At 30.9% G+C, this 26,456-nt stretch overlaps 1 protein-coding gene across 1 annotated transcript; it reads right to left on the bottom strand.

The window, feature by feature from the left end:
• LOC127718895 (dnaJ homolog subfamily C member 7-like) lies at positions 1-26,429 on the bottom strand. The gene is made up of 13 exons (XM_052224980.1): positions 26,299-26,429; positions 20,123-20,247; positions 19,068-19,192; positions 17,993-18,106; positions 16,662-16,736; positions 15,752-15,870; positions 14,811-14,964; positions 14,011-14,175; positions 13,265-13,356; positions 8,997-9,070; positions 7,262-7,408; positions 6,796-6,951; positions 1-4,776 (listed from the first exon to the last, which is right to left on the bottom strand). The coding sequence occupies exons 1-13, from the start codon at positions 26,370-26,372 to the stop codon at positions 4,646-4,648; spliced, it is 1,551 nt and encodes a 516-aa protein (XP_052080940.1). The 5' UTR covers positions 26,373-26,429; the 3' UTR covers positions 1-4,645.
• Positions 26,430-26,456: the final 27 nt, after the last annotated feature.

The raw sequence follows: 26,456 nt of genomic DNA, 5'->3' as shown, positions 1-26,456 counted from the left end.
TAGAAAACAATGATGTTTTATTCTAAAAAATAATTTTACAACTTCTTGTAAATACTTCAAATGTACATAAGAATAAAACACAATGACATGATACAAAACATCAATGATAATTTACATGAGAACTATGATTATTGATTGATTAATTACATAATACAATAAATGTAAGTCATTTTGATAAATAAATGAAACTAAATGTGCGATAAGTGTGGTCAAATCAAAGTAGAGCAAATGTTTTGTTGGTGTAAAATTTAAAATATATATACAAGACAATAGTGGCTGCATTAGATATAAAACTAAAAGAAATTGAGTACCATAATAACATGTAACTTCTGATGACTGTTAAATTTACATGTTATAGTTACATTTAGATATATTTTAATCTACATGAAATCATTGTTTAAATTGGAATAAAGATATGTTGGGTATGCATGTACTTTCATTGCAGCATTGCATTAGTAAAAGACCTCTCCATTCATCAAAAATCAATACAATTAATACAATGCCCAATAAGACACACATTACTGTAGAATTCGCATCTAGAATTTAGGGATATTTCATTATTAATATTGAAATGGGAGAAATGGAAGGGACTTACAAAGCCTCCCACAGCCATCAAAGCTTTTTTGTAATTATACATAATCCTCCACATTAATTCTAATGGAATTGCTCTCGTGATAAAGTATGTTATTTTTCAAGAAACACTGCTTTTAAGCCTCCTTTCATAATACATATAAAAGGTCTGCAAAAATATACATCATTCAGGAGTCAAATAAGATGTTGCTATAACTCATTACAACTTATTACAACAATGCCATGTTTATAACCGTATTTAAACTATCTATCTTTATTTTCCTTTGTATTTTACTGATATGGCATAACTGGTCTTTTGCATTTGCACTAATTAGTATTTCATTTGCGCAGATGTACTTTTCATTTGCACCAATATAAAATATATGATTTGAACCAATTAACAGAGAAACACATATTAAACATATGTTGTATTTTTTTTTTATATAATTTGTTGATGTGATTACATCTTATGTGTCTGTCATATATCATACTCCTAATTCTTACCATGTTGAGGTGGAAGTAGGATTAGAACAGGGTAAATTTAATTTATAATTTTCTTAAATCTTTTATTATCTCCACATAAAATAGCTCTGAACCTCATTGTGTACAGTGTATCAACACACACATGACTTCACATGTACATTAAAAACTCAAGCTATACTTCTGATGTACTTGATCATGCAAAATAATCTATAATTAAACCCCTTACATAAATCTGATTTTTTTTAAGAATAAAAGTGTTTAATATTGCAGATAAGATTATCCAATATTCTGTTAAAATGTATGCATAAATGTACATTTATTTGAATAAATAACTTTAAATTAGCTATAACACAATGATTAAAACAGTCATACTACACTCATATCTTTACAAAACTCCACATTTAATTATTAACTTAAAGACATACAGATGTTCAAGTGAGCAAAGTTCTATACTTATTTTAATTTTTTCCTAAATACTATCTAATAAATAAGACACAAAAGTTTTAAATTATATAAAAACAGGCATAACAGCAATGAACAATTCAAATTTTGATTTTACTTTCTTCAGATAAAATGCCTTAATTTGACAGAATTCTTTTATATTACAGACAAAGTAAAATCAAAAGTTTATTCTTTTATCAGAAATTTGTTTGCCATATACTGATGCAATAAGATCAAGAGAACTAAACTTAGTTTGGTTTGGTTTATACACCAATATAGCAATAAAATTGATCAAGTCCTAATGACTGTTATTCAAAACTTCAAAGTACAGTTGTTTTTTACGGTCTCATTTCATCCAAATCATGACTGAATGACTTATAAATAACTTTGTTAACACTCCATAGACATCTAAAACAAACAAGGTTTTCCTGATTTGGTAAAGATTTAACATATACTGTACAGACAAACAAGGCTTTTCACACCTTGGTAAAGATTTAACATATACTGTAGCGAAAAAACATAGCTTTTCCCGACCTGGTAAAGATTTACCATGTACTGTAGAGACAAAACAATCCTCTGTAGCAAAAAATCTAAAATGAGTTAATTACAATGATGAAAAGATTTAATGATTCATTCCTCACAATGAAAAAAATTACAAAAGTCATACAAATAAATAATGTTTCCTTTCAATATATCACAATTAATGAAGGTGACGTAACAATGTAAATTAAAAATCCTGGCAAAGATCATTTGGTATTACAAATAATGCACGATGTGAAGAATTCTTAATCTACAATATTCCTGATGGAAATGAGAATGAAATTCTTCCACTTATAGGTGATAGGCTTATTTAAAGATATGAATAGTTTACATGTGTGTAATCTGTATTGACAATATTGTTACACTTGAGCAAATCACTGATTGTTCAACTGTTGATTCTATATTATGTACCATATCTATACTAATAGCCACTGCCTTAAACAATCTCCTCTGCTATTTGAAAGGAAAACATTGTTATTTGATTCATAAAATCAAACAGAAGAAAACAAAACAAAAAGTTTTAACCTGGTAGCAAAAAATGTCTGCATATTCTTTTACATACAGCAATTAAAAATGTAGTTAGGTGTGCTTTCAAACCAAATGCACAAAACATATAACATCAAATATATAAAACCAGTTTTATGAAATTCAATTTTTCCTTTTACTCCTTCCCACTTCCTTTTTTCTGAGAACCGCAACACTTTTAGGGCTCTTATAAAAATTAGTATATCGCACAAAACAAAGATTGTATTTTGTGGAGACAAATTGTTCCTTGAAAAGCATTTGAACACACAATTATATTTGCATACAATCAATACTATCAACTAAAATAACTGGGACAAAACTGTTGTGTAAGACTTCCAATTATTCGTGGGACATCAGTTTTCATGGTTTTTCGTGGGTAGAATTAAACCACAAATTTCAATGTTCAACAAAGTATAAATTTTTTATGGGCTTTTATGGCAGACCTTGGCAAAAGTTCACAAAAAATACAATTTTTCTTCAATCCACGAAAATTGATATGCACCAAAATAAATGAATTAACAGTAACCTTAGAAAGCAATATGATCTGTAGATTTCCAATCAATTTAAAAACAAGGTTTGGTAACAAAATTAATATAATTCATTGGCTTCACAGAAGTAAATAAAACATCAGCAACATCAATCCCCATATAATAAACATTCATATGACATGTATTATGTTCTTAAAGTAGACGGGTCAGAAAGACTAGTTACATATATCTCACAAAACCATTAAAATGATCTTCCTGACTAATCATTTTGATAGTCACCTATCATATTACTTGATTACAGAAACAAAGTGTAAAAATAACACCGTTCTCTAATCAAAACTGTCATATCTGCCATTTCGTTCTTTGCGGATATGACTCTGTTCTCTACTTAATTCTGTACACTTTGGACATTTATACACAACTGTTCATTTCATAAAATTTTTAGGACAGTTAAAAAAACATAAATAGTGAAATATTTGATATTTAAAACCAATACAGGCAAACATAATTCTTACATAACATTTATTCAATTTTTTATCATATAATATCATTGGTAATTTTTTGTCCTTTTATGTATTTCAGCATTCTAAATATACATGACACATGACTTTCATGAAATACAAATGTTAGGGATTTTTAAAATCTTCGATAAAAAATAAAAGAAAAAAAGTTTCTTAAATCATCAGACGAAGTTTTTTTATTGGATTGATATGTTTATATTTTACATGATATATGTTTAAAAATTCTACCAATTCAAAGAAAATTTCACACATGTAACACAATTTTTCAGCAACTGATACCCAAATTGTGTGTGGATTCAAGAAAAAAAAACATCTTACGTTGCATTATTGTCAGTGAATAATAAATAAATCAATGGATAAACAAATTATCTGATGGCCTCCTCCTTAAAAGGTTGTGAGTAATTAATAGGTGCACAACAAATACTGATGTTATCATAACATAAACAGAGGATCAATTTCTAAAATTCAGTACATCTCAGGATGTCATTATAAAATCTCATACATTCAGCATGTATACAAAACACATTCAGCATGTATACAAAACACATACAGCATATATACAAATCACATTCAGCTTGTATACAAAACACATTCAGCATGTATACAAAACACATTCAGCATGTATACAAAACACATACAGCATGTATACAAAACACATTCAGGATGTATACAGAACTTATCTGTGAAATATCTAACAAGTCACAAAATAGGAGGATGCCTTATAAAATCTCACACATACAGCATGTATACATAATTCATTGGTGAAATATCTAACCGTATACATCATTCATCGTTGAAATAACCAGTCACACAACAGGACACATTCAAAAAAATTCAATGCACTCAAAAAGTCTAAATACATTAAATTTCAAAAAGTTAGACATATGGTATGTATTCAAAAGTTATTGGTTAAATATTAACCAATCACAACACAGGAATACATTTTAAAACTTAATGTATTCTTGTTCTCTTCAGAAAACATCACACACACAGCATGTATTCTTAAATAAAACTGTTTTCGTTATCAAATCTTTAAAGTTCTTAAAACTCCTCATGGACTTAATTAGCTGATAATTTTTATCCAAACTGGAAACTAAATCCCCCAGGAAAACCTCCACCACCATGACCACCACTGTTGCCACCAAATGAAAAACCATTTCCACCTCCTCCAAAAAATTGCTGGAATATCATATTTGGGTCTATATGATCTGAAATTATAAAAATGTTTCATTTTATAATACAACTCAAGATCAATGAAAAATTAATTTGCACATATGTTCTTCAATACACCCAATCCTTGTTTGTAAGGAAACACATTTTCATGCTGATTTATAATAAACTATAAAATATCATTTGCACAAAAATATAATTTCTACATTTTTTTAAGAAGATGAAGCTAAGATGAGGTTTAGTAAGGCCCAACTATGGCCACCATTTCTAGCTAAAATTTCAAATGGGGATTCAATTTATCAAAATTTATCATATCAAAACCAATGACTAGATATTAAAATAATCTTTCTTTAATTTAAATATCCGTAATTTTTTTCACGATGTAGAAATTAGCATAATTTCAAATCTCCAACAAATTCATTGGAAAGAGGCCAACATCCATTGGTTTTAAAATAAAGGAAACACATAGTGCATAAATCAACTAAAAAAGATCTTTTAACAGTAGGCTGTAATAATTTACGAATAACACATATCTGACATGAATATCTAGTTGATCAGAATCCTGCATTCCAAGTTTCCTGTACCTAAATATTGATGAAATTAAGAAGATATTGTGAACTTTTACCAAATGTCTATGTTTGGCATTTTTGAGAGTAAATGTTTTATCAGGAAAAATTGCCACAACATATTCCATTTCTCTTTCTCATATATCCATGAATGATTATAGAAGACTTTACTAACTTGTAAAACTTGTGTCTGATCCATTTGTCATTTTTAACAATACTATATTTTATGATATATTAATCAACTTATGGGCCTTGGGTATAGTTTATTATTACTCAATACAAATAAAAGCAAAACAGCTAAAAACTTGAATAACAACATAAAAGACCCTTGTAGATTTGTATACTGTGAAAGTACTTTTATTCATGGGGTACCAATTTTCGTGGTTTTCTTGGATGGCTTTATCCACAAATTTAAGTGTCCAACGAAATATAACAATTGTTGTCCAAATCAAGACATGGAAAGATCCCCATGTAGGTTTGACTACATGGATATGGGCATATAATATAGAGAAAGGATTTTATCCATTTAATCTTTAAAAACCTAATAGGTAAGACTTTTAACCTTTTAATTCTCATGAAAAATTAGTTTTGATTGATGAAAGTCACACTTTCGGTGATGATATTCAATGATGAAGTGTTAATTTTATTTCCACATAAATTCGCATACACAAAAATTGATTAATTTCATATTGGGCTTGCTTTTTTATTTCATAAGAATTAATAATACAATTCAAAGTACATTTGTAGCATTTTTTTATGTAACTGTTTTCTTTAGGTGACATGTTATTGGCCCTATTAACACCTTCATGATGATAATCTGTTGACCATTCGATCTCCGTTTAATTAGTGTCATCACTTCTGATTACATGTGTGCATCAATTAAAATGTTTACTTTGCAATTTCCTGAGACAATTTGTAAGATTATTTCAGAAAGCAATTATTCTATTGAAAATTTGATAAATGTTGTCAGTAATGAAAGACGTTCAAGCAAGCGGAAATGAAGACCTTATTTGGCAATTGTATTATATGTTTCTAGTCCCACACATCATAACAAAACAACACATGATTTTTTTCAAGAATCTTCTTTTCTGACAGCTTCAAATTCTTCACTCAATTTTTTTCAGAAAACTAAAATCCATGAATTTAAGGTGGTTCATAACACTACAGGGAGATAACTCTGTAAAAATCAACTGAACGTTTTAATCACGTTCTATAGTAAAGGAAGTATTAAGCTTCTCAATGATCAAAATTAGTGTCAAACTGCTAAATATCCAATAAAAATCTAGTTTTTTGAAATTTTAATATTTTTGTCAAAGGGTCTAAGTTAAATTTTGTCAAAATTGTATGAAAATCAAACAAGCCAAATTAATTTTATTCAAGGTGTTTGGTACCACCTTAAGAACCCACGAACATGTAACTTTTGTTCAAACCATGAAAATTGATACCCACGAATAAAAGTAGTTTCACAGTATTTACAACATTTATACTCACCAAAGCCTCCTCCACCCTCTAAATCATCTATATCAGCACCGCTATCGTAACGTTCTTTCTTTTTAGGGTCGGATAAAACACTGTATGCTTCACCTATTTCTTTAAATATTTTTTCTTCATCTTTTTGTTTTTCAGGTGTATCATGACTGTGTCGATCTACAAAAAAAATATCAATAGGTACTTAATTGTAGACAGGAGAACTTATGATAAGAACTCTTGTTTGGCCCCTTTAATTAGAACATCAAAAAGTATAATAATTCAATTAAATTAAATCCTTCAGATGTTATTTAATGACATCAGACTGTCAGATATCAGAATTTTTTATTTTGCTTTAGGACATTTAAAAAAACTTCTTGCATTTGACGTAAAACTGCAAAAGCTGCTTTAATAGACTCTTCATAAGATTGTGTCATTAACATTTAGATATGAAAAACAGCTTTAACAATTACAGTGATTGTCAACATACCTGGATGATGTACTAAAGCTCGTTTTCTATAACTTTTTTTAATTTCATCGTCTGTGGCTGTTTTAGTTACACCTAACAACTTATAATAGTCTTTTCGTTTACTCTTTTTCAATTCTAATTTGGCCTCTTGTAATAATCTTTTATTTTCTGAAAAATAAGAATCATCATCAAAACAAAAAGAAACATTTCCATGATTTCTACAAAGGATAAAAATCAACATTATTTGTGCAATTACAAAATAATAATAAAAATAATGTTCACTATCAATTGCAATCTTAATTCTAAAGCAATATTGCACTGCATGATATACTACAGTCAAACTTTTGGTTAAATTCAAAAGGGATTATAACATAATTATACAAAAATACTTTTTATTCCATTTTAAGTAGCTTTCTAAAGAATCAATTGAAAATATTTCACGGGCCATTGCCACTGACCTGTGATTTATTGTCCATCAAAACCAAAAACAAAATAGATGTGCTTTGAATGTTTGTTTCTTAGTACCATGTGACTTTGTATATTTAAATATTAAGATGACCTTAACTGACCAGCTAACAAAATTGGATTTCATGTCATGTGATTGAAAGTGATGATCATTTTCATTGGTGTCCTTAAATATTTAAACAGGTAAAGTAACATGGTATAAAGAAACGTGGACAGTTGTTACACTATTTATACTAACTCAATCAAGCAATAACATTTCAAAAAAATAAAATGAACATAGAGACCAAATGTGAAACTATTTTAATTATAGACCAAAAATTATGAAATCAATAGTCAGAGTTCGTATATATCATATATTAACATACATCAAGGAAGAAAATATTGATTTGAAAAAACGGATTTTTTAGAATTTTTTTCTGCAAATATATAGAAGTCAAATGGACAATAAGTCAGGTTGTAAATATTTAATGGCACAAAGTAAAGAAATCTAGTTTGGTTTTTCTCTGAACCTGAATGAATAGTCTTAATTTCAATGAAGTATACAGTACATGAAATCAGTACTCTCTCATAACAGTTAATACTTATATCGATGTTGTTGTTTGTTTTACGTTCAAAAGGGCAAATATTCTATGCATCTTCAGGACAGTAGCAAATGTACATTCTAAATTATGACTTGCATTAAGCATGCTGATACTAACAAATAAAATAATAGTTGTTTGCCTTGCAACCACTTACCGACCCCTCAGAATATGACGATAAAGAGTTCAGGGGACAGATTAAGGTTTTTTTCTGAGAATAGTTTTCAGTTTATTACTGATTTGTGCAGACAATGGATTATCAGTACTCGAGATGGGTAATAAAAAACTGTTGACCACTGGTTAAGTGGCTTAACCAGTGACTAATTAACCATACTTCAATTTTGTTTTTGAGCAATGGAAAAATAGCCAACGGATAGTTAGGCACTGGATAGGAAATTTATCCATTGGATGAGCTAACCAATGGCTAAATTACGCCATAGTTTTGAGCAACCCAGTCAAGTAGAAATAATCATCAAAATCACACTGAAACCTTCAAAACAACTGTTAATTGGTAACTTCTAAAAAGCTCACCAGAGAATCTAAACAGAAACCTGATTGATATGAAAACTTTGCTACACTGTCTTTGCATCTTACAAGAAACTTACAGCATAATATCTAGTTATTTAACTTGAGTAAACAAAACACCAACAATGTTTTCAGTATATTATGAGGTTCAGTTTATTCAAGGTTTTCTGCACTTTTAATATACTAACCTCGACTTCTGTCTAATTTATTTACTTTTTCATAATCACGAACTGCTTCTTCATATAATTCCATATCCATATAACTGAAAAAATTCCAGACATTTATAAGATCAGGCTAAAAACAGGCTTAAATTAGGGTAATTTACATAAATTTGGACGGGTTAACTCTAAAATTCTCAATCAGCTGCATATTTTTATTACAAACTTTACATCTGTTCTGTTTTGATTCAAATTGTTAACAAATAAATATTAAAAGTAGGAACAACTCAAATAAGAACAGTTTCTCAAGCATCTTTATATTTTTAGTTTGATATTGTAAAATACCAGCTGTGAGTCACAATACAAAGTTTTTGTTTAGCGAGTGCAGCTAGCTAGTTCAAAGGTTTCTAGGGGCCTTGGTGGCCAAGTGGTCTAAGTAGTCCAGCTATTGTACCACTAGCCTGTCAACACTGAGGTTGTGAGTTTGAGATAGTAGAAACGGTAGTTTTTTTTCTATTCACCAGCAAACCAGTAGAGGGCTTGGGTATGTTTATTTCTTTTAGAAACATGTAATATTAAACTCAGGTATTCTCACCATAACAAGTAAACATAGAAAACCAAAATGAAATAAAATTAACAACCATTGTTTGCTTTTTTAGATATTTTTTACTAAATCAGTTAAGGTATTATAGAACCTTATTAAACATACTGTTTTTATCTCTGTATAGGAATTAAGATTGATTGCAAATTTTTAAGTGTCTGTTATTCAGTTATGTTCAAAGTGTACTCAATTTAAAGTTTGATACATAGTACGGACAACTGTCAACAACTAAACATAACTTGCTGATCTCTGTATTTTGTATTGTTGTTATATGTTTTAAGCTGTCTCATTGATAACTCACACATATCATTTTATTCATATCAATAAGTAACTGAATTGTGATTCTGCAAAATTATCACCACAGGAGAAATAAGAGTGATTGACTCTGGACATTAAATACCCAAAAACTATCTGGAAAACCCAGAAAAAAGTGGATTGAAAACTATTAAAACATTCATCAGTCATAGTGGTGATTTGTTTTTCTATACTATGGCAATTTGGCTTTCACTAAAAGGTATTTGAAATATTTAATCAACTGCTCTTTTCATGTATATCCTAAATTAAATTACTTCAATACAGATTGAATAAGAACTAAGCCAATATCATGAATATGATAGTTTTAAAAATCCTGTATGGTATTTAACAGTACAATGAAATCCTATCACCAGATTGCAATAAAATGCTTCGCTGGGCGCAGCTTGATATGACCGCAGAGGTCGAACCCTGAACAGTTGGGGCAAGTATGGACACAACATTCAAGCTTGATACAGCTCTGAATTTGGATTGTGATTAAATATTTGACACAGCATAGGTTTCTGACACAGAAAGAATGTGGTCTAAGAACTTCAATTTTTTTAATTTACCTATTATGGTCCAATGTCCAAAATCAAAATACATGGTTAGATTCAGCATATCAAAGAACCCCATATATTCAATTTTTGTTGAAATCAAACAAAGTTAATTTTGGACCCCAACTTGGACAAACTTGAAAACTGGTCCCATAATCAAAAATCTAAACACATGTTTAGATTCAGCATATCAAAGTACCCCAAGAAATCAATTTTTGTTAAAATCAAACTAAGTTTAATTTTGGACCCTTTGGACCTTAATGTAGACCAATTAAAAAAAACGGGACCCAAAATAAAAATCTAAAAACACGGTTAGATTTGGCATATCAAAGAACCCCAATAATTCAATTTTTGATGAAATCAAACAAAGTTTAATTTTGGACCCTTTTGACCTCAATATGAACCAATCTGATAGCGGGCCCACAAATAAAAAATCTAAAAACATGGTAAGATTCAGCATATCAAAGAACCCCATATATTCAATTTTTGTTGAAATCAAACAAAGTTTAATTTTGGACCCCAATTTGGATCAACTTGAAAACTAGGCCAAAAATCTAAAATCTAAATACATGTTTAGATTGAGCATATCAAAGAACCCCATATATTCAATTTTTGTTGAAATCAAACAAAGTTTAAATTTGGACCCCAACTTGGACCAACTTGAAAACTGGTCCCATAATAAAAAATCTAAACACATGTTTAGATTCAGCATATCAAAGAACCCCAAAAATTCAATTTTTGTTAAAATCAAACTAAGTTTAATTTTGGACCCTTTGGACCTTAATGTAGACCAATTTAAAAAACGGGACCCAAAATTAAAAATCTAAATACACGGTTAGATTTGGCATATCAAAGAACCCCAATAATTAAATTTTTGATGAAATCAAACAAAGTTTAATTTTGGACCTTTTTGACCTCAATATGAACCAATTTGATAGCAGGCCCACAAATAAAAAATCTAAATACATGGTAAGATTCAGCATATCAAAGAACCCCATATATTCAATTTTTGTTGAAATCAAACAAAGTTTAATTTTGGACCCCAATTTGAACCAACTTGAAAACTGGGCCAAACATCTAAAATCTAAATACATGTTTAGATTCAGCATATCAAAGAACCCCATATATTCAATTATCAAAGAACCCCATATATTCAATTTTTGTTGAAATCAAACAAAGTTTAATTTTGGACCCCAACTTGGACAAACTTGAAAACTGGGCCCATAATAAAAAATCTAAACACATGTTTAGATTCAGTATATCAAAGAACCCCAAGAATTCGATTTTTTTTTAAATCAAACTAAGTTTAATTTTGGACCCTTTGGACCTTAATGTAGACCAATTTAAAAAACGGGACCCAAAATTAAAAATCTAAATACACGGTTAGATTTGGCATATCAAAGAACCCCAATAATTAAATTTTTGATGAAATCAAACAAAGTTTAATTTTGGACCCTTTTGACCTCAATATGAACCAATTTGATAGCGGGGTCCACAAATAAAAAATCTAAATACATGGTTAGATGCAGCATATCAAAGAACCCCATATATTCAATTTTTGTTGAAATAAAACAAAGTTTAATTTTGGACCCCAATTTGGACAAACTTGAAAACTGGGCCAAAAATCAAAAATCTAAATACATATTTAGATTCAGCATATCAAAGAACCCCATATATTCAATTTTTGTTAAAATCAAACAAAGTTTAATTTTGGACCCTTTGGACCTTAATGTAGACCAATTTGAAAACTGGACCCAAAATTAAAAATCTAAATACACGGTTAGATTCGGGAAAACAAATAAATAAATGTGGTCAAAGATTTTACAAATCTAATGTGCCATACTGGTCTTCCTTTATAAATATGCATTTCTTTAAACATAATTTAAAAGCAGTGTAAGGGAAGTAACCAAAGCGTTGTATTTGGATTACCTCCCTTACACTGTTTTAAATTATCTTAATTGTTAATTAATCATTACTTTATACATAATTTAAAAGCAGTGTAAGGGAGATAATTTCAATGATGTATTTGATTTATCTCCCTTACACTGCTTTAAATTATGTTTTGTACTAAAGTATTTGTCCATTAATGAGGTCAACCTTGTTTTTCCCCCTTTTTTGCCCCTAATTCTTAAACGGTTTGAGCAATAACCCCCCAAAGCAAATCCTAACCATCCCTTTGTGGTATGGAAACTTGTAGTATAATTTCAGAGAGATCCATACACCGTTCCACAGTTATTGTCTGGAATCTAGAAAATGCTTATTTTTGGCCCCTAATTCCTTAACTGTTGGTACCATAACCCCCAAAATCAATCCCCACCTTCCTTTTGTGGTATTGAACCTTATGGTAAAATTTCATAGAGATCCATTCACTTAAACTAAAGTTAGAGTGCGAAAACTAATGCGTCTTCGGACGACGACGACGACGCCAACGTCATACCAATATACGACCACAAAATTTTTTTTGCGGTCGTATAAAAATTACAACAATTATGTTCCTATTAAAGCAGTAAACATGTCAGCTTTTCTTAATAAATTAAATTTTATGACATCTTTGCTAATAAAAATTGTACTACACTGAATTATACTTTACGATCAATTTCTCATATAAGATTTGTAAATTAAGGAAAATCAACTTACATTCCATGTGTTCCCAAAATATTTTGAAACCTGCCATAGTTGGTTTATTTAAGTTTTTACCCTACACAAATATTGCAACTACTCGTAGACCAACAGTTATTTTCTTCTATTTTATTTCTTTTTTTTCTCTTAAATTTCTATTTTTTTATTTTCAATGATCTGTCTAGCAAGATGATGAAGTCCAGAATCTATACTGTAGAACTTTGACTTACCTTCTAGCTCTCCGTAAATATGCTTTAAGATAAGTATCATCCAATTCTACAGCTTTTGTACAGTCATCTATACATTGCTGTGATTTACCAAGCTGTAAAATAAGTTTGAAAGATAATTTAAACATTGACTTTTTCTCATCTACATATTTTCCCAAATCAGTTTTTGATTTTAACTGTGAAAATAGTATAAACAAGGGTAAAACTTAATGCCCCCCCCCTCCGCTACGGTGGGGGCATAAAAAGAAATTTCACTAACTGATCCCTTTCAAATTAGCCCTAATCAATCATTAAACCATAAGACAATCTGGATGATAAAATTCTCATTAAATTTTCATGTAGCAGTTGACTATGCATTTTTATGAGTGCTGCTAAAGACAACACTTAAGTCTAGATATTTCTATGATGTGCAAGTTTTTATCCTCATCCCCCAAGACACACCAGTCAAGATCAAGTATACCAATGAAAGCAATTTTCATTTCATAATTAATTCTTCCCATGAATATCTACAGAATTACAAAATTTAAAATCATAAAGAGCCCTTAGCATACCTCTTAACTTAAAACACTTATCATATTAAGATGAGCCGAGTATTATAACAAACAAAATAAAACCTCATTCTTAAGGTTTAAATAGTAATAAGAAGAGAAAATGTTCCTCACTGATCACAGACAAACTCCTTTAACACAACACAACAAGTTAAAGATTTGTAAGCAGCTGTTTAAGAAAATAAATGAACTTTAACCTACCTTTGCACTACATGTGCCTCTATTACAATATAGTTTCGAATTTGTGAATTTGTTAAACGGATCTATTGCAAGAGCTTCAGAATATAAATCATAAGCTGCCTGTAAATGTCCTGCTCGGAATTCTTTGTTCCCTTCTTCTTTCTTGGCATTTAGTGCTTTTGCTTTCTGAAAGGGAGATCATACAATATATTATGATTAAGAAAGCATACACCATTTTTTATCTGCAATTTATTCCCTTACTTCCCGTAACTGATACCCACAAATTGAGATAACAAACACAATTATTTATCTTAAACGAGGTTTAAAGAGCAATATTGTATAAAAATAAAGAGATGTGGTATAATTTCCAATTGGATAATTATAACAGCCTTCAACAATAAGCAAAACCCATATTGTAGAGCCAGCTTTAAATGACCTGGGCATGACAAAAAGTGACACAATTCAAATTATGCTAAAATAATAAGATTAAAACAAATATGACAGACACCAACCAACGATGACCACTAATATACTGGCTCCTGACTTAGGACAGGCACATTAAGAATGTGGCCTGGTTAAAAATGTTGGTTTCTTTCAATCTAGCAATTGAAGATGCCTAGAAATAATTTGTTGTTGTGATAGAATTATAGTACACTGATCTTAAATAAAATCTTCAACCTGAAATGAGACCAGAAAACATAATCCCCCTACTAATGAAGGCTAGGCATAATAAAAATTTGTGCATGCTGCTACAGTTTTAAACAATATGTATGAATATTTATAACTTTTTCTAATGACGTAATCTTCATTTATATACATACCTTGTAAATTTCTTTTGCTTTACTGTGATCAGGTGCTAGTCTTAAAACTTTTTGAAAATGTTGATATGCTTTGTCTACATTGTCATTATAATATAAACACATTCCTCGTACGTAAATAGCATCTGCATTTAAATTGTCTCTTTGTAACATATCACTGAAAAATTAAAATATTAGCACCAGGGTTAAATCGAGGAGATATTAGTTTAAAAGCTTTCTCAAGAAAAAGAAATTGGCAAAACCATATCTTTTTGGGGTTGACCTTTCTTGTGAGAGGGAAAAAGCATTTTACAATTATTAAGAGGAAACTGTAAAGATATTTTTATTTCCAAAAAAAGGACTACCAACAACTTTCTTTTTAAGAGCCTTCTATGTTAGGCTCTGAAAGACACATTCTTCAATTTTTTTAGGCCTTAACTGGCCACGTGGAGTTAGTAGTATTTTACCAAGGAATCCATATTACGCTTACAAAAAAGAAAAGGTTTTAGCACCTGATATAACTTTGAATGGGAATACAATCTGACAAAACTGCTGATTTTTGTTTGTAGGTATGTTTTTGTTGATACATACAATTGTATATATTGCTTTTAATTTATCTTGTTCATATACTGTCCACAGGATTTTGTTATTGTGGGTTACCCTTTTAAAATAGCTAACTAGGTATCTTCTGCCAGTTTATTGGAAATTGCCCGAGAGTCATTTTCAGAAATGTCTGCTGAAACAGCACTACAAGTATTTGTGTCTATCTAATCAGATCACTGTAGCCAATTTACTTGATTGAATGTGATCATGGTCAATAATATCTTTAATACTATAAGAAATTATGAATTTTTTTGGTTAAAATGAAAACTCATTTATCTGAATCTTGACCATGTCAATAAATATGTCAGGCTAAATTTTTCTACTTAAAGAAATAAGGCCTGGTGATTAAAATCCCAACATACTTAGCTAGTTCCTGTGCTTCCTGGTATCGACCTAACAATGTTAATGCTTCTGCTTTCTTGATTTTAAATCTGTGACATGCTGGACATCTTTCTATACATCGGTCCATACAAAACACAGCCTATAAAATACATATTTAAGAACACTGTATAATCTAACTGGTCTTAAAATTGTCTTTACTATTCAGATGTACATTGCATGGTCAAATTAACAATCTGTATGTTTCCTCCAACAGCTGAAGTTAAAAGATCAACAGGTTTAAAGATATTGCAAGATCATCACCTTAATATAGAAGTTTCCTCTACAACTGTAAAACCATTAGATCTTACTTTGGTTTTTACAAAATATTCAGAAATGTTTGCAGTGCTGTGTTCTATGTAGGATGCAATTTAAACAGCAAAAGTTTGAACTTTCATGTTATATAAGACCTTGTATGGGCATACAATCCTATACATGTATGTTGTAAAAATATGAATGTATACTCTTATGTTAATTTGCAAACACCTGGTATTCATAAATAATCACAGTAAACCCAAGAAAAAAAAATGTATGTACTTATTCATGACATCCTATTAATTTTGCAGTTTTGTCCTATGGTTCAACACATGCATGTAGTAATTTCAATATTTCCAGTAAATTATGCTTCTTTTGAGGTACAATGTACCAACCTATAAACCTGGCACAAAATAGTATCCATAAAAAACTGTGTTTGTCATAATTATTTAGTCAATCCCTGAAAAAGTGGACACTATACAAATAAATATGCTTAAAGTAAAATATCTGAGAAAGACTTAGCTTTATGCTTTATTATTGGTGCAGTGTGTGAAAGTTTAAAAAGTATTTGTTACATCTCATAACTTAATTCTCAATTACTATACAAAGATTAAAATATGATCATTCACCATAACTTACCCTTCTAAAATCTCCTTTCGTAAAATCTGTTTCTGCCATATTTTCATATTCTCTTACTGCACTTGTTGATTTTAACTGCAAAATGTAAAAAGATAATAAAGATAATGCTATTAGAGATAATCTTTTATTAAGTTAATGGACTAAATTTTGTCAATGTTGATATAAGATTTCAATAAGAATAAAAGGAAATGTGGAGTCACTATATAAATAACACATATCTGCTCTACCACCCTCTCAGATTATGTGTTATTTTATTTATTATACTGAATGTTCTGTTATTACTGTCTATTAAATTTCATATTCAAAGTAATAAACTATGTCGTCTTGTACATAACAATCATCCATATTTATTAAAGCACCACTTGAGCAAGCGTATTTGCCATGGGATAGAGTAAATTGTCTCCCTCGTATTAACCAATCAAAATCTGGCATTTTGACATGAAGTATAATAAATTGGATTATACATCAATGGTTCAGCAAGCAAAAGAATCAAATCACCAAAAGACATCTATAATAGATAAAATACAAAATTTCCTACTCTTTATCCATGCTATATACTATCATCTTGATGTAAATTTTAACTGTGTCAGTAGTACATGAATTTTCAAAAGTTTGTCAAAACTTCAGATCTACCAAAAGGTATGTAGGCATTTATACAAGAAAGACAGAATGAGCACAATTCTCATGAAAGTTTTTTATTTCAAGGGTCGTAATTTCGCCAAAAGTATGTCAACCAGAAAGAAACACTGACTTGATCTGTAAGTTTATCATGTTATACTCTAATCAATATCTGCAAGCATAATAGGTATCAGCCAGACAATTTTGAATTTCTACCAAAAGTTAGTCAACCAAAACAAATGCAATGTGAACTGGACCTACAAGTCATCATTTTACCATTGCGTACAAAAATCAAATCAATATCTACAGGCATAACGAAAAAAAATCCAGACAATTTTTTTATTATTAAAACATAATGTTGCACATGGTTAACACCTTCATCAAAGGTACCAGTCATAGTGTTCAAAATATTTGGTAAATTCATTACCATTTAATATGTGTTTTCATAGAAATAAATGATCAAATTTTCAGTTTAGCTACAATTCTTCACTTCATACATAATTAAACCTTGTACTAGATATATCAATTTCTTTTCTCATATTCTATAATTACATGTGTAGATGAGGTAATTTCAAAACACATTTCCAATATTTTCATCAACAACAACAAAATTGGCAGCAGGTACCCATACCCGATGCTATACATTGATCACATATCAGTCATGTTGCATGATGCTATACATTGACCAGATGCTGGTCATGTCACAAACTTACATCTTCCTGTGCAGTTTTATTCCCTGTTTCTAAATCTAAAACTTTTTTGTAACATCTTTCTGCAGCCATAGTATCGCCCAGGGCTAAATGACATTTTCCTTCCCTCATATATCCCTGTAAAAAGAAAACAGATGTAACTTTTAAAAGACTAATGACCACTTTACAAAGGATCTATTATATGTTGTAAAAGTGTATGATGTATTTAGTAGAATTTCTTAGATCTAATGTGTTGTAAGGAACTTTGTAAACTATGTACATTGTAATGTGATAGAACTTTCTATCTGTATATTACATTTGCTCCAACAGATACAAAATATTTACTTGTCAGACTGATTATGCATGAAATATTCATGGCCAATGCCATTGTACAATGTATATTAAGCAAGCAAAAATCAATCAATCATACTAAAATCGAGTTTGCAAATCTTTCAGTAAAAGCTGGCATGAAAGAGTATTGGTTATTCTGTTCATCCTTGTGGTGTTGATACGCACAAATGTTATGTGTACTTGGCTTCTTAAAATTTAAGTCTTCAGCAAAGCTACTCTAGAATCATAAACTGTACATACTAAAAACAGGTGATTTAAATATTTCATAACTAGTACGAAAATTATAGTTATATTTTGTTTTATGTCTTGCTATTTAGAGTTGAAGTAATATGATAATATCTTTAATACCATATTTAAAACTGTACATGTGTGTAATCCTGCTTGATTGTTTTCTGTCTTTATGTCAAAAATAAACAAATTACAAACAAAAAAAAAACAGCATCAAAGAATTGTTTTACAGGTACTGTAACCACTGGTATATAATGTATGAGTTATTACCTTAACCAATGCCTCATCTAATTCGACCGGCTACTGTGAATTCACTTACTTTCGCCAGTACCAATTTTCGTGGATTAAGGGCAAATTGTATTTTTCGTGGATATTTGATTTTGTGGTTTTGTCAAAGTGTGCATGCAAGCCTATAGAATATTTGTACTTTGTTGGACATTTAAATTTGTCCTTCACCTTTACCCACTAAAATCTGTATCCATCCCATAATAATGAATCAATAGTATTATGTATGAGTTACCTTAACAAATGCATCGTCTAATTTGACAGACTGTCGTGCATCTTCCAAAGCATCTTTGTATTTACTTAACATCATATATGTAGCTGCTCTGTTTCCATAGTAAGCTGCAAACTTTGGACATAGATCTGAAAATCATAAATTAGTGAATAAAATGTAACTGTGATGAATGCATTTCAGTCACTCGTGTGAATGCAATATAATAGAGCTGAATTGATACATCTAACAATATGTATCAAGTCTTTATAGAAATGTCACCATCATGATAGTTGGGTTTAATTCTCCAAGGGTAATCTGTATCCAAGGCCAATCAGTTTTATTTCAGTAAATATCTCCTACTTTGTCTAGAGAGCTATACAAGGCCATCCTTGAGAAATTCATTGTTGATGTTGCCTACCTCTGCCTTGTGTGGTTGGGAAGATAGGTAAGGATTTTTTTTTTTTGCCAACAATATAAGTTACATGTTTAAGACAAGATAACGACGTGAGAGCAGGAAAAAATCTTCAAAAAAAATTTTGAAACGATTTGTATCATGAAATTTTCCAGGTAGGCTTCTTTTTAGGTGGGTAGGTAGGCAACATCAAACAATCTAAAATTTATTTTTGGCCAAATGTATATTCTTTGTGGATTAATAAATTAACAAGAAACATGAGAAACAGATGTGTAGGACATCTAAATAAAGTACCAACTGACAATGTTTTTCTCCAGTTATCTTACATGTCTACTGAAGACAGAAAAAACATAAAATACATGTACATCACTGAAATCTAAAAACTGAACAGTCTATATAGTGATTTGTTTGCCTGCAAGTCAGTCTAATGCTTGTATATTTAAAAACACTTTAAATAATTGCAATGTGAATTAACACCTTTTGTTTTATGAAATTCAATCAAATTGTTTCGTTGTATCAAATAATTCTGTGTCTTTTTGCATCTATCCTAATTTTCAAATTCCATCCCATCCTTTTGTTTGTGCATACAAAATATCAGAACACTCTTCCTTCCTTTCTCAAATGATTGATACAAAAGATAAGCATGTTAAAGTACAATAATACATACTTATTGCATCTGAGTAACATGACAAGGCTTGTTGGTATAATTTCTGTTTATAGTATGTATTCCCTTCTTCCTTTTTGTTTTCTGCCAGGGTCTCTGGATCTGGTTCTGGTATGTCTGGTTCGATACTGAAAAAAAAAATACAAAATTAGAATTTGTCAAGAATTTGAAATTTGTCATATTCAAGTTACATGTATCATGTGTATCTTGCATTCTATCAAGATCTATGAAACAGCTCTGAAAAAAAACCTGAATACAAATATAATGTACTTAATATGAACATGAAGTATTATAAATCTAAATTTCTGGTGTTTGTAGATGTTTTTTTTTTTTTTATTTCTGTTGAAATTTGTAAAAGTGAACTGTATGTAAAAACCAAAGGTGTTTTCTTTTTCAATTTGCCATAATCTACAGAGAAAATTAAAAAAAAAATGAATGATTTACTGTTTTTACCAGGCCTTATAATCATGACAGACACAAATTTTTAAAACGTTTGCTTTATATTATCTAGAAATTCGAGTACATCAAATTTTACCGAGTTCGGTGCGAAACTTTATTTAGTACATTACGTACTCTCCAAAAGTGAAGGATCTTGGAAAATCTAGGAAACCATTTTTAATAAAATGCTCCGCTGGGGCGCAGCTTGATACGACCGCAGAGGTCGAACCCTGAACAGTTGGGACAAGTATGGACACAACATTCAAGCTTGATACAGCACTGAATTTGGATTGTAATTAAATATTTGACACAGCATAGGTTTCTCACACAGAATGAAAGTGGCCTAAGAACTTAAAAATTTTTAATTTACCTATTCAAACCATATCGTTATTATTTGCTTTTATATATACATCAGAAATAACCAATTTAAAATGGAAAATTTTAAAGAAAAAAACATACATGTGATGGACTGTGAAACTCAGATCAGGAGATTGGAAAATTTTGGTCAGGAGATTAGGACTCAGATCAGGAGGTTTTTAATCGACATAAAGTTTGTCGTAAATGTAACCGTGTGCTGTAAAAATTGTCTTTTAAAGTGTGTTTTCTTCAACTTTCAATCCGAATGTATTATGTATTATGTTTATAGTACCCTTGTACTTATAAAGTTTCTTTATCTTAATATTCTACATGTTCAATCTAAGATTCTTTTTTTTTAGTATGTTCTTTAAATTTTTCAATTCATATCTTTTATATCATTATTCTATAGGACAAACAATGCAATCGGATCATTTGTTTACCTATCTGCATTTGCAGTTAGATTTTATTTGAATAATCAGAACCTCATTTAAATTTGGAACATGGGTCATAGTTATTATATGAATTCAATTTAAGCCTTGAAAGAAAGTATAGAACCCTCAAATAATTTTCAAATTATTATTTTTTGATTTGTCCTAAGACATTTAAAATCATTTAATTACCATCCTTTTATGATTATTTGTTCAATTTATATTTTATTTATATTCTTTTAAAAATTTACATTATTTAAAGGAAAGTAACTTAAAACAGGATAAATCAGGGGAAGTAACCCAATAAATACACAAAGTTTTTATTATACAACGGCAGTTAGCCTGAGGTAAAAATCGTTGATTACCAGTATGTTTGACACCCAAGCTGACAAGTGAAGCCATATAATTATGCATGTTAATTGATTTACAGGTAAAATATAACTTCAGGTGATGTCAGTTACACCAGATGTCTGAGATGATGTGTTGGGCAGATTTCATACACAGGATTTTTTTCTATTCAACGCGAGGTCGGGAGGAGACCCCTGAAAACGGGATTATTGTACTCCCGTCGGGAGGTTTACATGTATGAAAAAAAGAAAAAAAAATCCCCCAAATTTTTTTGAACCCCCTTATGATTCATCACCCCATTGGCCCAAACTCAATCCCAGCTTTCCCTTTGTGGTATGGTACCTTGCAGTACAATTTCATAAAGATCCATACACTTACACACAAGTTATTGTCCTGAAACTAGAAAAATGCTTGTTTTTTGCCCTTTTATGGCCCCTAATTACTAAAATTTTGAGGGAATTACCCCCAAAATCAATCCCAGCCTTCCCTTTGAGGTATGGTACCTTGCAGTACAATTTCAGAGAGATCCATACATTTGAACACAAGTTATTGTCTGGAAACTAGAAAAATGCTTATTTTTGGCCCCTTTTTGGCCCCTTATTCCTAAACTTTTTGGGCAATTACCACCAAACTCAATTCCAGCTTTCCCTTTGTGATATGGAACCTTGTAGTATAATTTCATAAAGATCCATACACTTACACACAAGTTATTGTCATGAAACTAGAAAAATGCTTGTTTTTCGCCCCTTTTTGGCCCCTAATTCCTAAAATATGGAGGCAATTACCCCCAAAATCAATCCCAGCATTCCCTTTGTGATATGGAACCTTGTGATACAATGTCAGAGAGATCCATACACTTACACACAAGTTATTGTCATGAAACTAGAAAAATGCTTGTTTTTTGCCCCTTTTTGGCCCCTTATTCCTAAAATTTGGAGGCAATTACCCCCAAAATCAATCCCAGCATTCCCTTTGTGATATGGAACCCGGTGGTACAATGTCAGAGAGATCCATACACTTACACACAAGTTATGTCTGGAAGTTACAAAAATGCTTATTTTTGGCCCCTTTTTGGCCCCTAATTCCTTAACTGTGGGTACCATAACCCCCAAAATCAATCCCCACCTTCCTTTTGTGGTATTGAACCTTATGGTGAAATTTCATTGAGATTCATTCACTTAAACTAAAGTTAGAGTGCGAAAACTAATGTGTATTCGGACGACGACGCTGGACGACGACGACGACGACGACGACGACGCCAACGTCATACCAATATACGACCACAAAAATTTTTTTGCGGTCGTATAAAAAGCAGGAGATTATTGATATCCCGGATGGAACTAAATTTATCATTACTTTTGGATATTTCTAGTCTTGAGAAGGAAATTCTCTCTCAAAGTCCAACCCAAACTAGAGGCTCTAAAGAGCCTGTGTCGCTCACCTTGGTCTATGTGCATATTAAACAAAGGACACAGATGGATTCATGACAAAATTGTGTTTTGGTGATGGTGATGTGTTTTGGTGATGGTGATGTGTTTGTAGATCTTACTTTACTGAACATTCTTGCTCCTTACTATTATCTCTATCTATAATGAACTTGGCCCGGTAGTTACAGTGGAAAATACTTTGTAAAAATTTACAAAAATTTACAAAATTTATGAAAATTGTAAAAAATTGACTATAAAGGGCAATAACTCCTTAAGGGGTCAATTGACAATTTTGGTCATGTTGCCTTATTTGTAGATCTAACTTTGCTGTACATTATTGCTGTTTACAGTTTATCTCTATCTATAATAATATTCAAGATAATAACCGAAAGCTGCAAAATTTTCTTAAAATTACCAATTCAGGGGCAGCAACCCAACAATGTGTTGCCTGATTGGTCTGAAAATTTCAGGGCAGATAGATCTTGACCTAATGAACAATTTTACCCCCATGTCAGATTTGCTCTAAATGCTTTGGTTTCAGAGATATGAGCCGAAAACTGCATTTTACCCTATGTACTATTTTTTAGTCATGTCGGCCATCTTGGTTCGCGGGCAGGGTCATCGGACACATTTTTTAAACAAGATACCCTAATGATGATTGTGGACAAGTTTGGTTAAATTAGTCTTAGTAGTTTCAGAGGAGAAGATTTTTGTAAAAGATTACAAAAATTTACGAAAAATTGTTAAAAATTGACTATAAAGGGCAATAACTCCTTAAGGGGTCAACTGACCATTTTGGTCAAGTTGACTTATTTGTAGATCTTACTTTGCTGAACATTATTGCTGTTTACAGTTTATCTGTATCTATAATAATATTCAAGATAACCAAAAGCTGCAAAATTTTCTTAAAATAACCAATTCAGGGGCAGCAACCCAACAATGTGTTGCCTGATTGGTCTGAAAATTTCAGGGCAGATAGATCTTGACCTAATGAACAATTTTACCCCCATGTCAGATTTGCTCTAAATGCTTTGGTTTCAGAGATATGAGCCAAAAACTGCATTTTACCCTATGTATTATTTTTTAGCCATGTCGGCCATCTTGGTTCGCGGGCGGGGTCATCGGACACATTTTTTAAACAAGATACCCTAATGATGATTGTGGACAAGTTTGGTTAAATTTGTCTTAGTAGTTTCAGAGGAGAAGATTTTTGTAAAAGATTACAAAAATTTACGAAAAATGGTTAAAAATTGACTATAAAGGGCAATAACTCCTTAAGGGGTCAACTGACCATTTTGGTCAAGTTGACTTATTTGTAGATCTTACTTTGCTGAACATTATTGCTGTTTACAGTTTATCTCTATCTATAATAATATTCAAGATAATAACCAAAAGCTGCAAAATTTTCTTAAAATTACCAATTCAGGGGCAGCAACCCAACAATGTGTTGCCTGATTGGTCTGAAAATTTCAGGGCAGATAGATCTTGACCTGATAAACAATTTTACCCCATGTCAGATTTGCTCTAAATGCTTTGGTTTCAGAGATATAAGCCAAAATCTACATTTTACCCCTATGTTCTATTTTTAGCCATGGCGGCCATCTTGGTTGGTTGGCGGGGTCATCGGACACATTTTTTAAACTAGATACCCCAATGATGATTGTGGCCAAGTTTGGTCAAATTTGGCCCAGTAGTTTCAGAGGAGAAGATTTTTGTAAAAGTTTACGGCGACGGGCGACAGACGCAGGACGACGGACGCAAAGTGATGAGAAAAGCTCACTTGACCTTTCAGGTCAGGTGAGCTAAAAATGGCTTAAGAGTTATGAAGTCGTAGGGAAACTACATAGCAAAGAAGTAAAATAGCCTTTCAAGACGTCATCATTATTTGGACTAGCAAAAACGCAGCATAAATACACCTTATCACTATTTCGGTCCAATCCAGAAAAAACAGTCACTTAGACAACTTCCTGTTTGGGTCAAGCGCTTCAAAAACAAAGGTCATCAGTTATGAGCTAAAGGAGGAAAACGTAAAGAAAGTGAACATTTTGAAATTTTCATAGTTTATGATGCAATTTTTTAAACACATATTAAAGTAATAGAAATTCTTTGCTTGAATTGTTTACAATGGTTTAAACATCTCTCTTTGAAAAGTTTTATGCAAGCACATTGTTTCTACAGGGCCCCAGATAGCTTCAACTGGTTTGAAAGCGTTGTGTAATTTCAGAACTGGTAAGGAATGGAAGAAATAAAATTTAAGGTGTATTGCAATCCTTAAAAATCTTCTTGTGCACTAAAACAACCATCAGGATTTTCAAAGTTTGTCGGTCTGCATCATGAACTTATTCTTATCTTTTTTAAATGGACCATGCTTTGGAAGAGAAAACGTTCAAACATCTTTTAGGCAAATTCACACGCAATACTACATGGATACATGTCATACAATAGACCTTATCGCTATATGGAAATCTGCGCTGCTTGACCAGAGAATCTATGCCTCTTAAACTTTTGACGTCATACAACAATCACTTTTCCATTGTGGCGTCAGATATTTTCTACTATGATGACAAAATTTTACAGGAACTTTTGTGATGTCCAGTAATGGCAGACAAATAGCGATAAGGTGTATTACTATTATAAAATTATAAAATGAAGCTATTTGTAACCAAAATCAATAAGAATAATAAAAAAAAATAAACATTTATCTAAATTGACAATTTGATTAACTCAATTATTTACAAATTTACAAAAATATCCTAATATGATTATTTTCCCCAACACCAACTAGTTCATCAACCTCCCCCTTTTTACGGGGTAGTCTAAAAATAAATTATAGATTTCCAGAAAGTTCTATTTGGGGATTCCCGGTGTTCCATGACGTCATTTGCTTCTGGAAAAGCGAAGCAAGTTCTATCATTCTTGCATTTATCAAACATTTTCGAATGAGATACTTTGCAAATGCTAACTATGAGAACACACAATTGGCTAAAATATACTTTTCATGGTAAAACAGGAATAAATATACCCAATTCAGTATAAACGAAAGGGCTTTTTCGGAAAACACGTTCTGACATTTTGGGGAACACCGTCAAAATATCTAAGATTAGACAAGTTAAGGACAACATAATTGGAAGAATCAAATTAATAATCATTTTTCGACATTTTTTTAGACTATCTTGCATACCTTTCTTCTGTTAAATCAACTACTTCGTCTTCAGTTGGTTGAGGGTCAACTTCCATCGTATCCACGTCCGTCATGATTGTTGTTGGTCTCGTGAGATTTGTGAACAAACTGGTACTTTTAATTTGTATGTATCAGGTAGCAAGAAATGTTGATATAAT

This window comes from Mytilus californianus, unplaced genomic scaffold (assembly GCF_021869535.1).
Source record: "Mytilus californianus isolate M0D057914Y unplaced genomic scaffold, xbMytCali1.0.p SCAF_10, whole genome shotgun sequence".
NCBI classification, from domain to species: domain Eukaryota; kingdom Metazoa; phylum Mollusca; class Bivalvia; order Mytilida; family Mytilidae; genus Mytilus; species Mytilus californianus.
The sequence above is the reverse complement of the archived record's forward strand: the minus strand, read 5'-3'. Positions and strand labels throughout refer to the sequence as shown.

Excerpts from the sequence above, each read along its gene's own strand:
- LOC127718895 (XM_052224980.1), bottom strand. The coding sequence starts at position 26,372 with ATGACGGACGTGGATACGATGGAAGTTGACCCTCAACCAACTGAAGAC. Across the intron at positions 19,193-20,122 it reads ATGTTACTCAGATGCAATAA|ATCTATGTCCAAAGTTTGCA; the intron begins GTATGTATTATT and ends TATGATTTTCAG. Across the intron at positions 15,871-16,661 it reads CGAAAGGAGATTTTAGAAGG|GCTGTGTTTTGTATGGACCG; the intron begins GTAAGTTATGGT and ends TGTATTTTATAG.